The sequence below is a fragment of the Leucopleurus acutus genome, assembly GCF_964270905.1.
Source record: "Leucopleurus acutus genome assembly, chromosome: 7".
Classification (NCBI taxonomy): Eukaryota; Metazoa; Chordata; class Mammalia; order Artiodactyla; family Delphinidae; genus Leucopleurus; species Leucopleurus acutus.
In genome coordinates this window covers 97692820-97714672 of record NC_139150.1, presented here as the reverse complement: position 1 = coordinate 97714672, position 21853 = coordinate 97692820, and the positions used below count along the sequence as shown (strand labels likewise).

The 21853-nt window shown below is 41.3% G+C and overlaps 1 protein-coding gene and 1 pseudogene across 2 annotated transcripts in view; one reads left to right on the top strand and one right to left on the bottom strand.

The window, feature by feature from the left end:
* Positions 1–1465: 1465 nt before the first annotated feature.
* LOC309964598 (nonsense-mediated mRNA decay factor SMG5-like) lies at positions 1466–13314 on the bottom strand (annotated as a pseudogene). The gene is made up of 2 exons: positions 12777–13314; positions 1466–4623 (listed from the first exon to the last, which is right to left on the bottom strand). The product of its transcript is annotated as a nonsense-mediated mRNA decay factor SMG5-like (transcript).
* Positions 12789–21853, top strand: part of LOC309964597 (uncharacterized protein) — a gene marked incomplete at its 3' end in the record, with an annotated part of 35465 nt that continues 26400 nt past the window's right edge. Inside the window, exons 1-3 of the mRNA XM_082843709.1 lie at positions 12789–12904; positions 14124–14182; positions 16146–16272. Coding sequence (XP_082699835.1) covers positions 14168–14182; positions 16146–16272 — 142 coding nt within the window. The 5' untranslated portion in view covers positions 12789–12904; positions 14124–14167. The remainder of the gene's footprint in view (positions 12905–14123; positions 14183–16145; positions 16273–21853) is intronic.

Below are 21853 nucleotides of genomic sequence, written 5' to 3'. Positions count from 1 at the left end.
CTTTCTGTGTCTCATGTTAAATTTTAGGCATAAAGTCTATTTTTTCTGTTATAAGTAGAGCTACCCTTGCTCATTTTTGTTTTTGTAGTTTTGTTTTTGTTTTTGTTTTAGGTTTCAGGTGGGGGTGGGTCTTTATTCAGTGACGCTTTAGTCTCAGTCTCTGCCAGGGACTGGAAATGGGGGTGATCACACTGCCCCCAGGTTGTCCCAGACTTACCGTCTCAGAGGAAAGAGGCAGGATGCCTGCTGTCCTCTGAGAACAGCCTGGGAAGCTAGGCTAGCACTGGGGCTGGGGGGAACAGCAGAGCTGAGATCCCCACCTTCAACCTCCAGTCCGAGCTCTATGTGCAGCCTGAGGGGGGGGGGCTGAGGCAATCCTGGCCAAAGCCTCCCACACACAGCCCTGCTCTTGCTGTTCCACTCGTGATCTCTGCTCCCACATTCACCTCGACACTCCAAAAGCTAGACCCGTGCTCAGCTCCTCCAGGCCTTTAGTCCTGGGGAAGGACAAAAGTAGGGAAGCCTATCAGGGCAGAGGGCCCCTGGCCGGGCAGCTTCAAGGGATGTCTCCTTTCTGCTGCCCATCGGAACATAGGCCCCTCCCTAGAGAGTAAGGGAGGTGATGGCCTCAAACATCACCCCCCCTCCTCTTACTGGCATCCCACTCTGTCCCAGCACAGCAGCCCAGAGCACAAAGCGCAGTGACCACGGGGCTGGTGGGCACAGGAGCCCTCACTGGCATACAGGCCTGACTGCCTGAAGCCGTCATGGGCCTGCTCCCTGCACTGGAAGCCAGATGAAGGGAGACAGAAACGAGAAGTGGGGTAGTGGATGTGCAGCCCCTGCAGCAAGATGGATCTAAGCTCTGCCCTGCTATTGGTGCAGGCAGCTCCAGGCCCCTCTTTCTTAAGAGTCCCCAAGGCTCCAGAGCTGCCCAGCTTTTGCAAAGGGAGATGAGAGGGGGATGCGTGGGCCTTGGGGAGAGGAAGGGTCTGCAGAGGACCACCCAGACATCTGGTGTTACCCAACTCTACCCACAAGGCCAGAGGGCCCAAACTCCTGGCACCAACCACCCTATGCCTTGGGTGAGGAAGAAGGGCCCCTTCTGCTGTCCCTTCCCCCCAGCAGTCCAGGAACTACTCCAATGAAACGAAGACACCCGTGCCTACCACCTGCCCCTGGGGAAAGCAGGGGGGCTGAGGCAGGAAGGCTGGCTAGGGGCCCACAGGCCTCTCCTGCTCCAAGCACTTTCCTTGCTTTCCTGACGTTATCTTGGAAACAGGGGAACCCCCACCCTCCCAGCTGGCTCCTGGGCCCTTCCTGCAGCCTGTGTGCAGCTGGGCTTCCTTCCTGTGTACAATGCGTGAGTCTGCGTGTGGTGGGGTGACTACAGGTGGTGGTCCTGGCTGCCAGGGAGGGCGGGAGAGTTGTGGAGTCAGCCCACTGCAGGGCCTGGGGGTTGGTCTCAGCCAATCTCCTTCCACTGCTTGTAGAAGTCCAGAACATTCTTAATATCCACACTGGCATGTGCAGTGGCCTGCAAGGCTGCCTGCATAGGGCCTGAGAGCATGCTGGGGTTGTCCAGTGGAAGGCCTGTGATGATGGTCACCATGCCACTCAGGTCCTCCTCACCTGCCCTCTGGGCCAGAGTCAGCTGTTTGCAGCTGTCCAGGATCTTATAGAGCATCCAGGCATCTGCATCCTGCCTCTTCAGCTTATGCCACTTGCAGCTCTTCCCCACCTCTTTCTGGCAGCCAATGTTCCTGTTCCCTTTTTTAAACTCTGCCTCCAGGTATTGGATTCCATCCTGGGCCCCTGGGTGTTCCTTCTTCAGCAAATCTAGGCCATCGATCACTGTCATTGGGATGATGACAATGAAGAGGCCACTGGTGGCCAGCTGGCGGATGATAGGGTGGTGGTGGCAGAGGGCTTGGATGTTGGGGACGAGGAAGGGAGACATTGCTGACCGGGCCTTGGGCTGCTGCAGGCTCCCTTCCAGCTGAGAGACCTCAAGCTGAAGTCATAGCTGGGCCATGTCTCTCATTAGCCCATTCCGCTGAGCTTCCTCCTGTGCCATGAGGAACTGGGCCCGGGCCTGCTGCAGCAGGCTGTCTTGCTCAGACTGGGAGATGCTGACAAAGATGCTGACCTCTGGGTTGAACCGTAGGATGCTGCCATGCAGGCGGGCAATGAAGTGGCCAAAGCTGTGGATGCAGCAGATGTGCACGACTGTCTCCTCTAAGCTGCTGAGCAAGAGCTGATCCGTGTCAAAGTTAAAGCATCTGTGGGCAGCCTGGAGGGAAGGCAGATTGTGAAGTGCCATGTCCTCTGGGAGCAGCAGGCTAGACGGGAGGTCAGGCAGTTCACAACCTTCAAGAAGATCCTGGACCTTGGGACACAGGACCACGCCAGACTCTTGGAGTTCTCCAGCAGCTGGCAACAGATTCAGCAACACAGACAGGCAGTTCCACAGACTTAGAGAGCTCTGCGCACATACAATGATGAGGCTGCGGTTGGTTTGCAGCCAGTCCAGGAAGACTTTCACAGCAGGAAGCTGGCCTTTGGCCATGAGGACTTGCAGCTTCTCCTGGATGCTGCGCTCATTCCAGCAGGCACGCCCACTGTTGGACTCACTTCCCTCCGACTCACAGCCCTCTTCAGAGGCTGGCTCTGAGGGCTTGTCCACATCCCCTCTGACACAGGGCCTGGGGCTGGCCAATGTGGGAGCTTTGGTGGTGGGCTGGAGGAGCAGGTTGCTGAAGATGGGGGCCAGTTGGAAGCAGCGTTTAGTCTGCAACATCTGGGTGGACATCGCTTGTAGATTGCTGGCAGTGCTGGCCTTGCTGGGGTCCAGTGGGCCATTGAAGGATTCAGGAGCCTCTGACCTGGCCCAAGGTGGCTCCAGGGCTGGGGACCATGTCCCTTCCTCATCCTCCTTATCTTCCAGGTCTGATCTGGACTCTTGGCTCTTCATTTCTGAATCTGTCTTGGCATCAAAGGCCGTTCCCCCACCTTCAAGACTCTTGTCAGAGCCACTGTCCGAGCCCTCGCTGGCCTGGACTGAGTCATGGCTCAAGTCCTAGTCAAAGCCTTCACTCATGTCACTGTCATCACCAGCTGTGGGTGGGCGGCAGAGGCAAGAGAGGTGGGAGAACTTCTGGTTCTTTCTGGCTTTGCCCTCTTGAGGTGCTGCAGGAAGAGGCTCAAGACCCTCCTTCTCCAAGGGTCCCTTGGACTCTGGTTCATATGTGCCATCGCTCTGGAATGCCGGGACAGGAGTCTCGCCCTCTTCCAGCTCAGCTTGCCACCCTATGTGGACATGACTGACGAGGTGGGAGAAGAGGGCCAGGGTGAAGGCAATAGCTGCACTCTACTGCTTGGATCTGCTCTCTTCAAGCTGTGCACACACATAAGGCAGATGACGACCATTTGAAAGCTGAGAAGGTCTGGGAGGAAATCATATCCACTCTCATCCTCACTGGCCAGGCTGAGGTTGGGTGGGGAGGGCAGGTAGAAGAGACAGAGGCTGAAGCCCTTCAGGACTGACTGGCAAAGTGACATCAGCTTTGAGTCTAGGGAGCTACTTTTGGGCTGCAGGAGGCTTTGCAGATACATAAAGTTCACCAGCAACCTCTTAATATCTTTACATCGCTTCTTGTTGGGAGAGCATTTCCTAGTCTCGCACTTCTTCAGCTGTGGTACATTTTGGCTGCCTTGTCACACAGCCGCTTGAGATTCCCATAGTCCCCCTCAAAGGACACTTCCGACTAGATGCAGCACAGGTAGCAATACATGGCTTCCACATTATAGTACTTGCTGCCTGCAAGGGTGCCCAGCTGGTTGAAGGCATTCCAATCTGGGGAGCCACTGACAGGGCTTGGTAGTAAAATCTCTCAGCTAGCAGCTCAGAGTTTATGCCAGCTAATTCATTCTGATATCATGACAAATCCCCCAGGTACACTAGCCATTGGTGGCATGCCGTCTGTGCTCAATCCATCTACTTCTCTGAGGCAGACACTGGCTTCCTGCATCCTATGAGGGGGTTGGTGACATGGGGCCAGTCGACGCAGCATTGCAGTTCTAGCTGGTAGTGGGACTGGATATAGAGAAGGAGATGCTGGTAGAAGCCAATCCCAGCGACCAGGTGTGTCCTGTAGGCACATTCTAAGGTGCTCCGGCTGTGGATATGCTTTTTGTTAGACTTGATGACCTGGATAACTTCGTAGCATACCTTTCTCCACAGCAGCTCCTTAGCCTTCCTCCCATAGTCCACCGGGTGCTTGACGCAGAGGTCACGCAGCTTGCTCCTCGGGCTAATGTTCTCTGGTTTGAACGCTTCTTGATAAGCGGTTTTGTTGCAAAGGATGAGGTCAAGTCGATGCACAGCCTTTACCACAGCCCGGATAAAGCTGCTTAGTGTTGGGGACCTTTGCTTCGCGGGCTCGCTGCTCTCCCGTTTGGCGGGGGGTGAGCCTTGGCTCAAGGTGCCTGGGCCCGAGGATGGCTCCCGGTCACAGGCCCCCGCTACACCTACCACTATCTCCACCACTGCCGTCTTTCTGGCCGCGGCAGCAGCCGGCCCTGCTCCGCCGCCATCGAAGGGAGATGGCTGCCCGCGACTGCCTACCCTTGCTCATTTTTGGTTTTCATTTTTATGGAATATATTTTTTCCATCTCCTCATTTTTATTTGTCATGAAAGCTGAAAAAAAAATCTCTTTAGGTGGAATACAGTTAGTCTTTTTAAAAATTCGTTCACTCTGTCCTTTAATTGGAAATGTTAATCTATTTACATTTAGAGTATTTATTTATATGTAAGAACTTACTAATGACATCTTGTTAATTTTTTCTGGCTGTTTTGTAGTCTTCCTGTTCCTTTCTTTGTCTCTTGATGTCTTTCTTTGTGAACTGATGATTTCCTGTAGAGGAATGTTTGGTTTTCTTTCCTTTTTCTCTTGTGTATCTACTGTAGGTCTTTGCTTTGTGGTGACTGTGAAGCTGATAAGCCATGAACAGCTTATACATATAACAGTCTATTTTAGGCTGCAACAACCTAACTATTCACATACAAAATTCTACCCTTTTACTCCCTTCTCCCAACAGTTTATGATTTGAGGTCACAGTTTATGTATTTTTATATTGTTTAGCTGTAGCAAATTAGTGTGTAAGTGTAGTTATTTTTAATGCTTCTGTCCTTTAACATTTGTATGATTAATTAACACACCATCATATTTATGCATTGTTGTAATCCTATTTCACTATATACTTGCCTTACCAATGTGTTTTGTATTTTTTGTTTTAATGTTCTTAGTGTTTTTTCATTTAACCCTGAGGAACTCCCTTTGGCAATGTAAGCAGTGTAGGTCTGCCAGTTGTGAACTCCATTCGATTTTCCTTGTCTGAGAGTCTTTATCACTCCATTTCTGAAAGACAACTTTTCAGGTAAACTATTTTTGGTTGATTTTTTTTTCTTTCAGCATGTTGAATTTATCATCCCACTCTCTCATACCCTGCAAAGTTTATTTTGAGGTATCTGCTGATAGTTTTATGGGGGGGTGGTTTCCACTGCATGTGATGCTTTTTTTTCCCTTGTTGCTTTTAAAACTTTCTCTTTACCTTTGATTTTAGGCAGTTTTATCACAATGCTTGTTGGAAAGGATCCCTCTGGGTTGGATCTGTTTGGGGACTTACGAGCTTTGTAAACTTGGATGTCCAAATCTCTCTGCAGAGATGGAAAGTTCTCAGCCATTATTTCCTTAAATATACTTTCTACCCCTTTCTTTGTCTCATCCTCTGGGACCACAGTTATGCATAGATTATTACTTGTAATGGTTTCCTATAGTTCACAAAGGCTTTCTTTGCTTTTTGGGGGGGGTTCTTTTTGTAAGCTAACATATGATGTATCATACAAAATGTTCAATATGCACTTGAAGAAAAGTGTGTGTTCTGGGCTTTCTGGGTGGAGTGTTCTGTATATATCTTTTAGGTCTAATTGTTTTATATTGTTGTTCAAATTTTCTATTTCCTTATTGATCCTTGGGCTGGTTATTCTACTATTGAATATGGGATATTGAAATCTTGCTCTCTAACTGTGGACGTGTCTATATCTCCCTTCAATTTTGTCGACACTTGCCTTGTATACTTTGGAGCTCTGAGGTTTGTTGTGTACATATCTATAGTTATTATATATTCTCAGTGAAATATTTCTTTTACCGATACATAATGTTCTTATTTTTCTCTTTTACCAGTTTTAGATTTAACATCTATTTTGTCTGATATTAATATATAGCCATGCAGCTCTTTTGGTTACTATTTGCATAGGATATCTTTTCCATCCTTTCACTTTTAACTTATGTGTGTCCTTAGATCTAAAGTGAGTCTGCTGTATATAGTATATCCTTTTTGTAAACATCAGCTGTGCAAAACTATGCCTTGTGCTTCAGAATTTTAATCCACTTATATTTAATTACTGTTAAGAAATAATTCTTTTGTTATTTTTCCATAAATAAAGTAATTATTTGTTTTCTGTAATTCTTATGGCTTTTTGTGGTAACTCATTTTGTCTATGACTACCTTCCCTTGTGTTTAGTTAATTATTTGTAGTCACATGTGTCAGCTGCCTTCTAACTCCTTTTACAGATATTTTCTTTGTGGCTACCATAAGGGTTACAGATAACATCCTAAAGTTATAGTTCTCTATTTTGAATTGAAACAATATAAATGTAACTGCACACAAAACTACCCCTTTATAATTCCATCTCCCTGCACTTTATGTTACTGATGTCAAAAGTTACATCTTTATATTTTCTGTACTCATTAGCACAGTTTTATAATAACATTCATGCATTTTTCTTTTAAATCCTGTAGAAAATACAAAGTAAAGTTATAAACAAAATTATAATTTTTAAAAATTTTCTCATGGGTATACCTTTACTGGAGATTGTTATACGTTCATATGGTTTCAAATTACTCCCTAGTGTCCTTTCATTATAATCTGGAGGAGTCCCATCAGCATTTTTTAGGGTAGTCTAGTGATCATGAATTCCCTCAGCTTTTGTTTAACAGGGAATATGTTAATATCTTACACATTTATAAAGACATTTTTTTCTGGATATAAAACTCTCAATTAGATATAAAATTATCAGTTGATAAGATTTTTTCCCCTTTCAATACTTTCTATATAGCATCCAATGCCTTCTGGCCTCCAAGATTTCTGCTGAGAAATTGGTTGATAATCTTAATGAGGATGGATATCTTGTTTGTGACAAGTCACTTTTTTCCTACTACTTTCAAGATTCTCTCTTTTTCTTTGTCTTTCAACAGTTTAATTTTAATGTATCTCAGTGTGGGCCTCTTTGGGTTTATCCTCTTGGTAGATGATTGAGTTTCTTAAATTTGTACATACCTCCTTTTCTCTAATTTGGGAGATTTTTGGCCCTCATCCTTCAAGTAATCTCTCTGCTCTTTTCTCTCTTCTTCATCTGGGACTCACATAATGCATACATAGGTACACTTGATGTTTTAAATAACTTGATGTTTTAAATAACTAATTTTTTAATGAGTCTCACTCTAGCTTCTCCTTGGAGCTATGTAATTTATTATATGGGTCCACCAATAATCTAGTTCTCCAGAGAATGCAAATCTAAGATCTGCAGGTCTTAAAAAATTAACCTTAGTAAAGCAGTTTGGTCACTGATTTCAGCTCTCTTCAGAAAGGATTAATTTCCTCCACGCACCTCCTGCATAATGATCAGGATGAAAAGAATATGGGGTTATATGGACCTATTTTGAAATTTAGGTTCTGCCCTGATAATTCTAGTTTAGGTTACCCCCTTCTTTTCCTTGAAAGCTCCCTGAGGGTGCAACACTCTTATAGTCTTGAGTGGTTGTACAGATATATGGAGGTGACTAAATCCTATGTCAGGTTCTTTCCCTGAAGTTTGTCAGAATACTCAGATAAAATGATTATTTTAATTGTTATTTTTTACAGAGGGATGTCTAATCTGTGATTTGGTTTCACCCTACTTTCTAACTAATAATTTTCAGGAAAAAGGGCCCCTGAGAGTAGCTGTGATTAAATTCAAAAAGCAAATACAAATGAAACACAAATTCTTTAAAAAATAAAATCAAGAGGTATTTCTTTTTAATTTTATTTATTTATTTATGGCTGTGTTGGGTCTTCGTTTCTGTGTGAGGGCTTTCTCTAGTTGTGGCAAGCGGGGGCCACTCTTCATCACGGTGTGCAGGCCTCTCACTATCACAGCCTCTCTTGTTGAGGAGCACAGGCTCCAGACGCGCAGCCTCAGTAGTTGTGGCTCACGGGCCTAGTTGCTCTGCGGCATGTGGGATCCTCCCAGACCAGTGCTCGAACCCGTGTCCCCTGCATTGGCAGGCAGATTCTCAACCACTGCACCACCAGGGAAGCCCCAAGAGGTATTTTTAAAAAACTTTATTTTTTCATCATTTTGAAAGATTTTGCTGTTCTCCCCAACTGCCAAGTTGACAGGTTTTTTTTTTTGGTCCCTTTCTTTCTTTCTTTTCTTTCTTTTTTCTTCTTGCTTTGTTTCTGACAAGAAATTTGTCATCTTTATCTTAGCTTCCTTATACAGATTATTTTTTTCTCCAGCTGCTTTTATTTTTTAAAGCTTTTTAAAAAAATTAATTTATTTTATTTTTTTTTTGGCTGCGTTGGGTCTTTGTGGCTGTGCACAGGCTTTCTCTAGCTGTGGCAAGGAGGGGCTACTCTTCATTGCGGTGCACAGGCTTCTTGTTGTGGTGGCTTCTTTTGCTGCAGAGCACAGGCTCTAGGCACGTGGGCTTCAGTAGCTGCAGCACTGTGGGCTCAGTAGTTGTGGCTCACGGGCTCTACAGCGCAGGCTCAGTAGTTGTGGCACACAGGCTTAGTTGCTCCGCGGCATGTGGGATCTTCCTGGACTGGGGATCAAGCCCATGTCCCCTGCATTGGCAGGTGGATTCTTAACCGCTGTGGCACCAGGGAAGCCTCCAGCTGCTTTTAATATTTTATATTTATCACTGGTTTTGAGCAATTTGATTATGATGTACTTTGGTGTAGCTTTATGTTTCTTATGCTTGACATAAACTTCATGGATGTATGGATTTACAGTTTGAAAAGTTTTCAAGCATTATTTCTTTAAATTTTCTCTCCCATATCCCTCACACTCCTACAGGAACTCCAATTGCATATTTACCTGGTCACTTGAAGTTTTTCTACCATTTGCTGTTCATTGTTAATTTTTTTCTTTTTTTTTTCTTATGTCTTTTCCCTAGAAATTCATAATGTGCTGTTGATCCCATCAATTGTATTTTTATATCAAGCATTGTAGTTTTCATCTACATCTAGAAGTTCAGTTTGAATCTTTTATCTCCCATGCCTCTACTTAACTTTTTGAATGTACAGAATACAGTGACAATAACTGTTTTAAAACCCTTCTCCTAATTCTAACACCCGTATATGATTAGCAACAATTTTAATTGGTTTATTTTGCTCCGCATGGATCCCATTTTCTTGAATCTTTACAAATCTGATCATTTTTAATTGGATTAGAGACTCGTTGGGTGGTGGATATTTTGTAGTCAAAAAAATATTCTTGAGCTTGGTTCTGAGATGTATTTATGTTATTTGTAAACTGTTTGATCTTTTTGTGTTTTGCCATTAAGGTTTGTTAAGTGAGATGAGAGCAAGGCTCTTCTTTGGACTATCTTGTCCTGAACAAAGGGCCAGCCATGATCAAGCACCTCAACCTAAGGGAGCAGCAACAATTTGGTCAGGACTTTCTCCCAGGTTAGTGCCATACTCTCTTGCTCGCTTGCTGTGACTCCAACTAATAGACTAATCCTGAACAGAAAACCAAGAGCAGAGTAAAGGGATTTTTATTTCTTTTCCCCTACTGTCAACACAGCATCTAGAATAATAGGTGTCACACAGCAGGTTTTATGAATACACAGAAAAGATATTTCATATATAATATATATAATATATGAGATGAGATGTATATGTACTTTATCTCCATTAGTAATCTTTACTTAAATTCAATTATGACTTATTTAATAAAGCTCCACCAGCCTTTTTGTGCTTATTACTTTTACTTCATTAGAGAGGTGTATTAGTTTGCTAGGCCTGCCATAACAAAATGGTGCAGACTAAGGGCTCAAGCAACAGAAATATATTTTCTTACAGTTAGAGAGTCCAGAAGTTCATAATCAAGGTGTCCTTAATTTTGGTGTCTTCTGTAGAATCTCTCCTTGGCTTGCAGGTGGTTGTCTCCTTTTTTAAACTGAAATATATTTGACATATAACATTATGTAAATTTAAGTTGTAAAACATGTTGATTTGATAGGTTTATGTATTGTAGTATGATTGCTGTTGTAGGGACAATCAGCACCTTGATCATGTTACATGATTATCTTTTTTTTTTTTGGTGATTGGAATAATTAAGATCTAGTCTCTTAGCAAGTTTGACGATTACAATACAATATTGTTGTTTGTATTCACTATATTGTGCTTTAGATCTCTGGGACTTTTTTAGTGTTGCCCTCTTATTGTGTCTTCATATGGTCTTTCTTCTGTAGGTATGCATTCCTTGTGTATCCAAAGCTTCTTATAAGAACACCAGTTGGATTGGATTAGAGCTTACCTTAACAGCCTCATTTTAACTTAATTACTTCTCTGAAGGCCCTAACTCTGAATATAGTTACATAGTAGGGTACTCAGGCTTAGGGCTTCAACATATTAATTTGGAAGATGGGCACAATTCAGCCCATAATAGAGGACAAATTATGATAAAATTGAAAATGAGTAACTTGTCATTTTGTGCATGAAAATCAAAGACTATTAATATTAAAATTAGTTAAAAAATAAATTAGAGGATGAAGGAGAAAATATTGTTAATATATCAAAACAAGCATCTCTCCTATGTGCAAATAAATACTTGTTACACCATATGTGAGAGTGTTTTATTTACTGTAATAGGATTCAAATTGAAAGAACTTAATAAATGTTTACCTATATGTAAGTCTATATGAAGAAAAGTATTAACCTGCATAAGAGATTTAAAGAAGAGAGAGGATATATAGTGGGCAGGATTATATTAGTGGCAGACAGGATAATGTCACTATTTCACTTTTGTAAAGATATCTTTTCTTGCAGGCATGCAGGGTGCAGCCCAGCAATGTAGTTCTAAATAGTTTGACCTGATGATATGATTACATTTTAATTAAGGGTCAAAATAAGCTGTAAATAAGTAGAAAAAAGGAAAGCTTGTATCTGAAAAATGTATTTGTGTGGTGTACTGCACTGAATAAAGTTGAGGCTAATTAACATTGGTTATGTTTGGGAAGGAGATGGAGAGTGGGAACTTCCTCCAATTATCCCATCAAGCACTACTCTTTTGATGAAACTGATCTTGTGTTTTTGTATAATTTAAAACAAAATGTTGAAATATATTTATATACATTAAAGAACACAGGAAATACTCCATAAAATGTTGAAAGAATAATGATTTTTCAACAGCCTTGCTCAGGTCAGAATTGGTGGTGTATGAAAAAAATACTTGCAAAGTATATTGAGTATTTTGCTAGGCCTATGTCATGAGGAGGGCCATCTAATTTGCATAAAACAAACATGGTTGGGCTATCAGTGCATTATACTGTCATATTTAGATTTAGTGTTAGAAGGTCAGGCATTTTTACATAGAAAATCATTGCCAAATGCAAGTTCATGTACCTGATGCACAGTAAGGCCAAACAGACCAAAACATTGATGTTTGGAGCAGGTAAAGATTTACTGCAGTGGTCAAGCAAGGAGAATGAACAGGTGGCTCATGCTCAAAAGACCTGAACTCCTCGATGATTTTGAGGAAAGAGTTTTATAGGCATATTTGGGGTCGGAGCCTGCATGGTATTTACTTTGGTTGGTGATGAGGTGACTGGGTGCTCTTCAGGAATATTGTGCTCAACCTGAAGTTACCATCCTCCTGCAGAGAGGGGGCTTTAGATCCTGCAGCAAAACTCAAAGATATTTTATGTATAATCCCTTGAGGAGGAACCAGGTCCCTGTTTTATAGCTGCAGTATTGTTTCTTGACTGCTTCTCTTTGCTTCTGCACTCCCTCCGTTCCCTGGTTAGTAACTGTTTGAGTCTGTCCTTTGGAACTCAGCGATGGTCTAGGAGCTGAAACCTTTTTCCTACAAAGATGCAAGGGACAGGGAAGGGCTTTTGTATCCAGAAGAGCCCTGTAGCGTCCTACTTGGTTTCAAAATTGCAGTAAATGAAAAAGAAGTCTGTCCCATTATGACTAAACCAGTGAACTCACTTTTGAGAAAATACGCTATTTGTCTTTCACAAAGGACGCCCCCTTGATGCCAAGTAGGTTAATTAATGCAGAGACGGAAAATTCTATTCCATTAGGAGGATATTTTCTCGGGACTATCAGGATCTACCAATCTGGAGAATCTGATATCAGTCATGACCTTTACCTGCTTGCCTTGGTACACCCAGATAGGCCCGGTATGGAGATAGTCCAAGAACCACAGTGCGGAGAAACACCCAATCCGGGGTCTCGGAGAACCCAGGACCACGGAACAAGCATTTCCCCCGTATTTCTACTCTGCTGCAATAAATGGATTGCTCTGTTCAAGACACCCCAGGGCGCGGGGAGCGACGGGAAATGTAGTCTTTCTCCCTCCACAGCCCTCCTGGTTTCTGGGGCTTCCTCTGCGCCTGTGCAACATAGGCCCCGCCTCATCTCTTCCGCTCTCACAGGCCTCGTGGTGTGAAGAGACTGGAGCTTCGGCCCTCGCAGGTGCGGGATCTGCACGGTGGGGACGGGAACTTCGCGTGGCCCGGAGCTTTGCTGAGAGCGGCGTTCTCGTGGCGGGGTCGGAAGTGGTACGTCTCGGGCCACCTTCTGGTCCAGGCGGGACTGCAGTGCCCGGGTCTGGCCTGGACGTCGGCCCTGGGAAGGTGGGTGGGGCGATCCCGGTTCGGGCCTTGTGGTCTCGGGGGCAGGTGGCGCTGAGACCCGTTAGGAGCGGGGACGGTGCGTGTGGGGATGGAAAGCCCGGCCCGGCCTGCATCTGACGGGGGGACGCCGTGGCGGACAGTGGGAGGGAAAGCGCGGTGGTCACGCTGGCCGTGAGCGGGCCAGAAAGCGCGGGCGGAGAGTATGCTGGGCAGCCCTGCTCTGGAGCGGGAGAGACCTGGTCAGTTACAGCCGTGTCACCGGTACTGTGGGCGGGAGAAGTAACCTGGGGACGAGTCAGGTCTGCAAAGGAGGCTATGAATAATGCCTGCTTCATGGCGTTGTTCTGAGAATGCGATGTGGTGTCATTTGGAAAAAGAGGCAAGTGCCAGGTACTAACCGCCGAAAAAGTGACAGTAGATGTTGTTGTTCAGAAGACACTTTGTTCTTTTCCTTGGGTGGTTTACATAAGCCTCCCAATTATCTCGTGATAGCGGTATGAGCATCTGCATTAAACACGTTAAGCAAAAAGCAGATCTGAGTCTCAGGGTGGTGAGGTGGTCCTGAGTTTGAGAGCGCCTGTGACTTCTCCAGGCTCACCCGGAATGTGACAGAGCCAGGAGCCGAACAGTCGTTCATACCGTTCAGTCATCAGAAGAAACTTATCAAGAGTCCCTTTTGAGAAAATGCAGCCCACTTCAATAATGATTTTAAAAATTGTCTTAAAGCTTGCCATCCTTTTTACTGGGCTTCCTGTGGATTTTCTAACTCCAGGGGTAAACAATATTGCTAGGAAAACAAAGTAAGGATGCAGGCAGTGTCTTTTCTTCTACTGTTAATTTTAATGAAACGTGTCGTTCTTTGGTGTATTTTAGTATGTTAGTTTTTTGTTTGTATTGTTTAAATTAGTAAAAAAAAATTATTTTTACCAACTGAGAAGTGGTAGGTTTAAGCCCCATGATCATTTCAAACTGGAAGATGGACAAGTGGTGCTTCCACAGGGTACTTCCCTTGCCTTTTCAAGGGCCAAAGTGAGTCCTTAGAGAGGCTGCCCCTCAGCTGGGCTGCTGAGGTGATTGGGAGGTGAATGTAGGAACTATAAGGCAGGCCAGGTGTTCTGACCTTTTCCTCTTCTGTCCCCCCCAGCTGAATCTTCACTGTCGTCTACACTCTCCCAAGACCTACTGAAAATGAACATATCTGAGGTGAGCTCTTTATTCATCCCCCTGTTAGTGGTATGATAGATTCAACTCTTGATTTCAGATTGCTCTCAGATTCTGTTATACATCTTTTATCAGTGTAAGTTATTTCCCTTTTATAATCAGTTTTACTTGGGTCATGAATGTACCCTGAATTATATCGAATACCTTTTTGTATCTATTGGAGTAAAGCTACAGCTTATTTTTTTTAATCTCCAAATATTAGAGGTAGCAAGTAGCTTAAATGGATTTTAGAATGTTAACTTACTCTTGAATTCTTGTATAGACCCTACTTGATAGTGGGTGTGAGCCTTTTTTGTTTTTTGTTTTAAATTTGTAACTGACATCTTTTTGCTATTATCATATTTGAACTTTTATTCTGTATTCACACACTACATTAGCCTATAATTTTGTTTTCTTATGTCCCTGACTAACTGTGGTATCTTGGTTATATTAGTCTTTGGGGCTCTTTCTGCTTTTTTCTCCTCTCCTCTCCTTTCCCTTCCCCCTTCCTTCTTTTATCCTTTCTCTCTCTCTCTCTCTCTCTCTCTCTGTGTGTCTATTTCATATGAGAAAATCATCTGTTATAGACTTCCTGAAACTCACCTCTAAAACTGGACTTTGTGAGTACATCTGCTTTTTGTGTGTTGATGTAGATTACTGAGTCACTTTATTTAAACAGTCATGGATCTAGTCTGGTTTTCTATTTTTTTAATTATTTTCAGAGAAAATTGTACATTTTTGTCTGTTTTTGCAATGTATTTTCATGACCTTGTTGGTAGTTTTCTCTTATATTTGTTGTTACATCAATAATTTCTGTTTTCATATATTTAAACTTTCTACTTAACACAGGGAATGCTGATCAGAAAACAACCAAACATGTTAACGGGTCGGCCCTGTCATAAATCTAGAATTTCAGAGCCTGCTGTTGGGCTTGGAAATTTGTACTGTTAGTATGTTCTAAATACTGAGTTGAGGGAGCATGCACTCAACCATTTTGCTGGTTCCAACTTCAGTACACCAGCTGTCAATTTCTTTTTTAGATAGGTGATATATTCACGTGACTCTAAAATCTAAACAGAAAGCATATTCATTGAGGTCTTGATCAGTTTGAATTAATTATTTTTTGTGGTGCAAAGTATGAATCAAGGTTATTGTTATTATTTTTCTAATGGAGTTTTTTTAGTCTAACATGATTTGTGTCAGAATATACTTTCTCCATTGAATTGCCCAGACACCTAAATTAAATAATTGTGTGTGTGCATTATGTTTGTATATATCATTTTTATACTTTTTCTTTTGATCTCTGTGTTTCATTTTCATTAATATCACACACTTTCTTTGTGTTAAGCTCTATGGTATGTCTTGAAATCAAGTAATATCAGTCCTCTGACTTTGTTCTTTTTCAAACCTGTTTTCATATTCTAGGTTGTTTGCTTTCTATGTAAATATTAGAATTAACTTGTGATTCTAAAAATCCTGGTAAGCTTTTGATTATGATTTCATTGAATCTATAGATTTCTTTGTGGAGAACTGACAATCTCCATCATACTGAATCTCCTAATCTATGAATTCAATATTTATCTCTGTTTACTAGGTTGTTTAGAGAATTTTGAGCTGAGAAAAGACATGACCTGACTTATAATTTAATAATAACTCTGAGAGTGGGCTCTAGTGAGATAGTGGTGGAAATAAATGATATAGCAGGACTTTCAGTAATCCTTTCAAGAAATGGTGATGTTAGCAGTTGTACTTTGAAGTGATCAAATTTTGGATGGAATTTAAAGGCAGAACCAAAACTCTGAAAATGCCTGCTTCCCTAGGACATCACAGATAATGTGTGTACTGTCAGATATTTTTGATTTTTCATAATGTGAAAAAATTTCAGTTTTCATCTTACATTCCAAAGGTATTATCCATGTCACCTAATTTTGAATTCTTCAGATTGATGAGAAATGTGCTTTCACAGACATCAGTGTCATTCAAGGACGTGACTGTGGAGTTTACCCTGGAGGAGTGGCAGTGTATGAGCTCTGCTCAGAGGACCCTGTACAGAGATGTGATGCTGGAGAACTACAGCCACCTTGTCTCATTGGGTGAGCCTACTTTATCATGCGACTGCCTACAGTGTATTTGATTTTCTGTTTCTTCTCCTGTTTTTTTAAAAAATCATCTATATTGAGGTATAATTAACAGAAAATAAAATTCAACAAGTTTCTATGTATAATTCAGTGACTTTTGAAAAATGTGTACGGCTATACCACCAAAATCATACAGGTATTTCTATCATGTGAAAATTTTCCTTATGGCCTTTCTCAGTCAGTCCTCTCTTCCCACCCATTTTATGATAATCACTGATCCTCTTCCTATTTCAATACTTTTGCCTTTTTTGAAAGTTCATATAAATGGAATCACACTTTATATACTGTCTGTATGGCTTCTTTCCCTTAGCATAATTCTTTGGAGATTCATGGATATTGTTGTGTGTGTCTGTATTTATTCTTTTTTTTTTTTTTTTTTTTTTTAACATCTTTATTGGGGTATAATTGCTTTACAATGGTGTGTTAGTTTCTGCTTTATAACAAAGTGAATCAGTCATACATAAACATATGTTCCCATATGTCTTCCCTGTTGCGTCTCCCTCCCTCCCACCCTCCCTATCCCACCCCTCCAGGCTGTCACAAAGCACCAAGCCAATATCCCTGTGCCATGTGGCTGCTTCCCACTAGCTATCTACCTTACTACGTTTGTTAGTGTGTATATGCCCATGACTCTCTCTCGCCCTGTCACAGCTCACCCTTCCCCCTCCCCATAACCTCAAGTCCGTTCTCTAGGAGGTCTGTGTCTTTATTCCTGCTTTACCCCTAGGTTCTTCATGACATTTTTTTTCTTAAATTCCATATATATGTGTTAGCATACGGTATTTGTCTTTTTCTTTCTGACTTACTTCACTCTGTATGACAGACTCTAGGTCTATCCACCTCATTACAAATAGCTCAATTTCGTTTCTTTTTATGGCTGAGTAATATTCCATTGTATATATGTGCCACATCTTCTTTATCCATTCATCCGATGACGGGCACTTAGGTTGTTTCCATCTCCGGGCTATTGTAAATAGAGCTGCAATGAACATTTTGGTACATGACTCTTTTTGAATTTTGGTTTTCTCAGGGTATATGCCCAGTAGTGGGATTGCTGGGTCATATGGTAGTTCTATTTGTAGTTTTTTAAGGAACCTCCATACTGTTCTCCACAGTGGCTGAACCAATTCACATTCCCACCAGCAGTGCAAGAGTGTTCCCTTTTCTCCACACCCTCTCCAGCATTTATTGTTTCTAGATTTTTTGATGATGGCCATTCTGACTGGTGTGACATGATATCTCATTGTAGTTTTGATTTGCATTTCTCTAATGATTAATGATGTTGAGCATTCTTTCATGTGTTTGTTGGCAGTCTGTATATCTTCTTTGGAGAAATGTCTATTTAGGTCTTCTGCCCATTTTTGGATTGGGTTGTTTGTTTTCTTGTTATTGAGCTGCATGAGCTGCTTGTAAATTTTGGAGATTAATCCTTTGTCGGTTGCTTCATTTGCAAATATTTTCTCCCATTCTGAGGGTTGTCTCTTGGTCCTGTTTATGGTTTCCTTTGCTGTGCAAAAGCTTTGAAGTTTCATTAGGTCCCATTTGTTTATTTTTGTTTTTATTTCCATTACTCTAGGAGGTGGGTCAGAAAGGATCTTGCTGTGATTTATGTCATAGAGTGTTCTGCCTATGTTTTCCTCTAAGAGTTTGATAGTTTCTGGCCTTACATTTAGGTCTTTAATCCATTTTGAGCTTATTTTTGTGTATGGTGTTAGGGAGTGATCTAATCTCATACTTTTACATGTACCTGTCCAGTTTTCCCAGCACCACTTATTGAAGAGGCTGTCCTTTCTCCATTGTACATTACTGCCACCTTTATCAAAGATAAGGTGTCCATATGTGCATGGGTTTATCTCTGGGCTTTCTATCCTGTTCCATTGATCTATCTTTCTGTTTTTGTGCCAGTACCATACCGTCTTGATAACTGTAGCTTTGTAGTATAGTCTGAAGTCAGGGAGCCTGATTCCTCCAGTTCCTTCTTTCGTTCTCAAGATTGCTTTGGCTATTCGGGGTCTTTTGTGTTTCCATACAAATTGTGAAATTTTTTGTTCTAGTTCTGTGAAAAATGCCAGTGGTAGTTTGATAGGGATTGCATTGAATCTATAGATTGCTTTGGGTAGTAGAGTCATTTTCACAATGTTGATTCTTCCAATCCAAGAACATGGTATATCTCTCCATCTATTTGTATCATCTTTAATTTCTTTCATCAGTGTCTTATAATTTTCTGCATACAGGTCTTTTGTCTCCTTAGGTAGGTTTATTCCTAGATATTTTATTCTTTTTGTTGCAATGGTAAATGGGAGTGTTTTCTTGATTTCACTTTCAGATTTTTCATCATTAGTATATAGGAATGCCAGAGATTTCTGTGCATTAATTTTGTATCCTGCCACTTTACCAAATTCATTGATTAGCTCTAGTAGTTTTCTGGTAGCATCTTTAGGGTTCTCTATGTATAGGATCATGTCATCTGCAAACAGTGACAGCTTTACTTCTTCTTTTCCGATTTGGATTCCTTTTATTTCCTTTTCTTCTCTGATTGCTGTGGCTAAAACTTCCAAAACAATGTTGAATAATAGTGGTGAGAGTGGGCAACCTTGTCTTGTTCCTGATCTTAGTGGAAATGCTTTCAGTTTTTCACCATTGAGGATGATGTTTGCTGTGGGCTTGTCATATATGGCCTTTATTATGTTGAGGAAAGTTCCCTCTATGCCTACTTTCTGCAGGGTTTTTATCATAAATGGGTGTTGAATTTTGTCAAAAGCTTTCTCTGCATCTATTGAGATGATCATATGGTTTTTCTCCTTCAATTTGTTAATATGGTTTATCACATTGATAGATTTGCGTATATTGAAGAATCCTTGCATTCCTGGAATAAACCCCACTTGATCATGGTGTATGATCCTTTTAATGTGCTGTTGGATTCTGTTTGCTAGTATTTTGTTGAGGATTTTTGCATCTATGTTCATCAGTGATATTGGCCTGTAGTTTTCTTTCTTTGTGACATCCTTGTCTGGTTTTGGTATCAAGGTGATGGTGGCCTCGTAGAAGGAGTTTGGGAGTGGTCCTCCCTCTGCTATATTTTGGAAGAGTTTCAGAAGGATAGGTGTTAGCTCTTCTCTAAATGTTTGATAGAATTCGCCTGTAAAGCCATCTGGTCCTGGGCTTTTCTTTGTTGGAAGGTTTTTAATCACAGTTTCAATTTCTGTGCTTGTGATTGGTCTGTTCATATTTTCTATTTCTTCCTGATTCAGTCTTGGCAGGTTGTGCATTTCTAAGAATTTGTCCATTTCTTCCAGATTGTCCATTTTATTGGCATAGAGTTGCTTGTAGTAATCTCTCATGATCTCTTTTATCTCTGCAGTGTCAGTTGTTACCTCTCCTTTTTCATTTCTAATTCTATTGATTTGAGTCTTCTCCCTTTTTTTCTTGATGAGTCTGGCTAGTGGTTTATCTATTTTGTTTATCTTCTCAAAGAACCAGCTTTTAGTTTTATTGATCTTTGCTATTGTTTCCTTCATTTCTTTTTCATTTATTTCTGATCTGATTTTTATGATTTCTTTCCTTCTGCTAGCTTTGGGGTTTTTTTGTTCTTCTTTCTCTAATTGCTTGAGGTGCAAGGTTAGGTTGTTTATTCGAGATGTTTTCTGCTTCTTAAGGTGGGCTTGTGTTGCTATAAACTTCCCCCTTAGAACTGCTTTTGCTGCATCCCACAGGTTTTGGGTCGTTGTGTCTCCATTGTCATTTGTTTGTAGGTATTTTTTGATTTCCTCTTTGATTTCTTCAGTGATATCTTCATTATTAAGTAGTGTATTGTTTAGCCTCCATGTGTTTGTATTTTTTACAGATCTTTTCCTGTAATTGATATCTAGTCTCATGGCGTTGTGGTCAGAAAAGATACTTGATACAATTTCAATTTTCTTAAATTTACCAAGGCTTGATTTGTGACCTAAGATATGATCTATCCTGGAGAATGTTCCATGAGCACTTGAGAAAAATGTGTATTCTGTTGTTTTTGGATGGAGTGTCCTATAAATATCAATTAAGTCCATCTTGTTTAATGTATCATTTAAAGCTTGTGTTTCCTTATTTATTTTCATTTTGGATGATCTGTCCATGGGTGAAAGTGGGGTGTTTAAGTCCCCTGCTATGAATGTGTTACTGTCGATTTCCCCTTTTATGGCTGTTAGTATTTGCCTTATGTATTGAGGTGCTCCTATGTTGGGTGCATAAATATTTACAATTGTTATATCTTCTTCTTGGATCGATCCCTTGATCATTATGTAGTGTCCTTCTTTGTCTCTTTTAATAGTCCTTATTTTAAAGTCTATTTTGTCTGATATGAGAATTGCTACTCCAGCTTTCTTTTGGTTTCCATTTGCATGGAATATCTTTTTCCATCCCCTTACTTTCAGTCTGTATGTGTCTCTAGGTCTGAAGTGGGTCTCTTGTAGACAGCATATATAAGGGTCTTGTTTTTGTATCCATTCAGCTAATCTGTGTCTTTTGGTGGGAGCATTTAGTCCATTTACATTTAAGGTAATTATCGATATGTATGTTCCTATTCCCATTTTCTAAATTGTTTTGGGTTCGTTATTATAGGTCTTTTCCTTCTCTTGTGTTTCTTGCCTAGAAAAGATCCTTTAGCATTTGTTGTAAAGCTGGTTTTGTGGTGCTGAACTCTCTCAGCTTTTGCTTGTCTGTAAAGGTTTTAATTTCTCCATCAAATCTGAATGAGATCCTTGCTGGGTAGAGTAGTCTTGGCTGCAGGTTTTTCTCCTTCATCACTTTCAGTATGTCCTGCCACTCCCTTCTGGCTTGTAGGGTTTCTGCTGAGAGATCAGCTGTTAACCTTATGGGGATTCCCTTATGTGTTATTTGTTGTTTTTCCCTTGCTGCTTTTAATATGCTTTCTTTGTATTTAATTTTTGACAGTTTGATTAATATGTGTCTTGGCGTATTTCTCCTTGTATTTATCTTGTATGGGACTCTCTGTGCTTCCTGGACTTGATTAACTATTTCCTTTCCCATGTTAGGGAAGTTTTCAACTATAATCTCTTCAAATATTTTCTCAGTCCCTTTCTTTTTCTCTTCTTCTTCTGGAACCCCTATAATTCGAATGTTGGTGCGTTTAATGTTGTCCCAGAGGTCTCTGAGACTGTCCTCAGTTCTTTTCATTCTTTTTTCTTTATTCTGCTCTGCAGTAGTTATTTCCACTATTTTATCTTCCAGGTCACTTATCCGTTCTTCTGCCTCAGTTATTCTGCTATTGATCCCATCTAGAGTACTTTTAATTTCATTTATTGTGTTGTTCATCGTTGCTTGTTTCATCTTTAGTTCTTCTAGGTCCTTGTTAACTGATTCTTGCATTTTGTCCAATCTATTGTCCATTCTATCGCCAAGATTTCGGATCAACCTTACTATCATTATTCTGAATTCTCTTTCAGGTAGACTGCCTATTTCCTCTTCATTTGTTAGGTCTGGTGCATTTTTATCTTGCTCCTTTATCTGCTGTGTGTTTTTCTGTCTTCTCATTTTG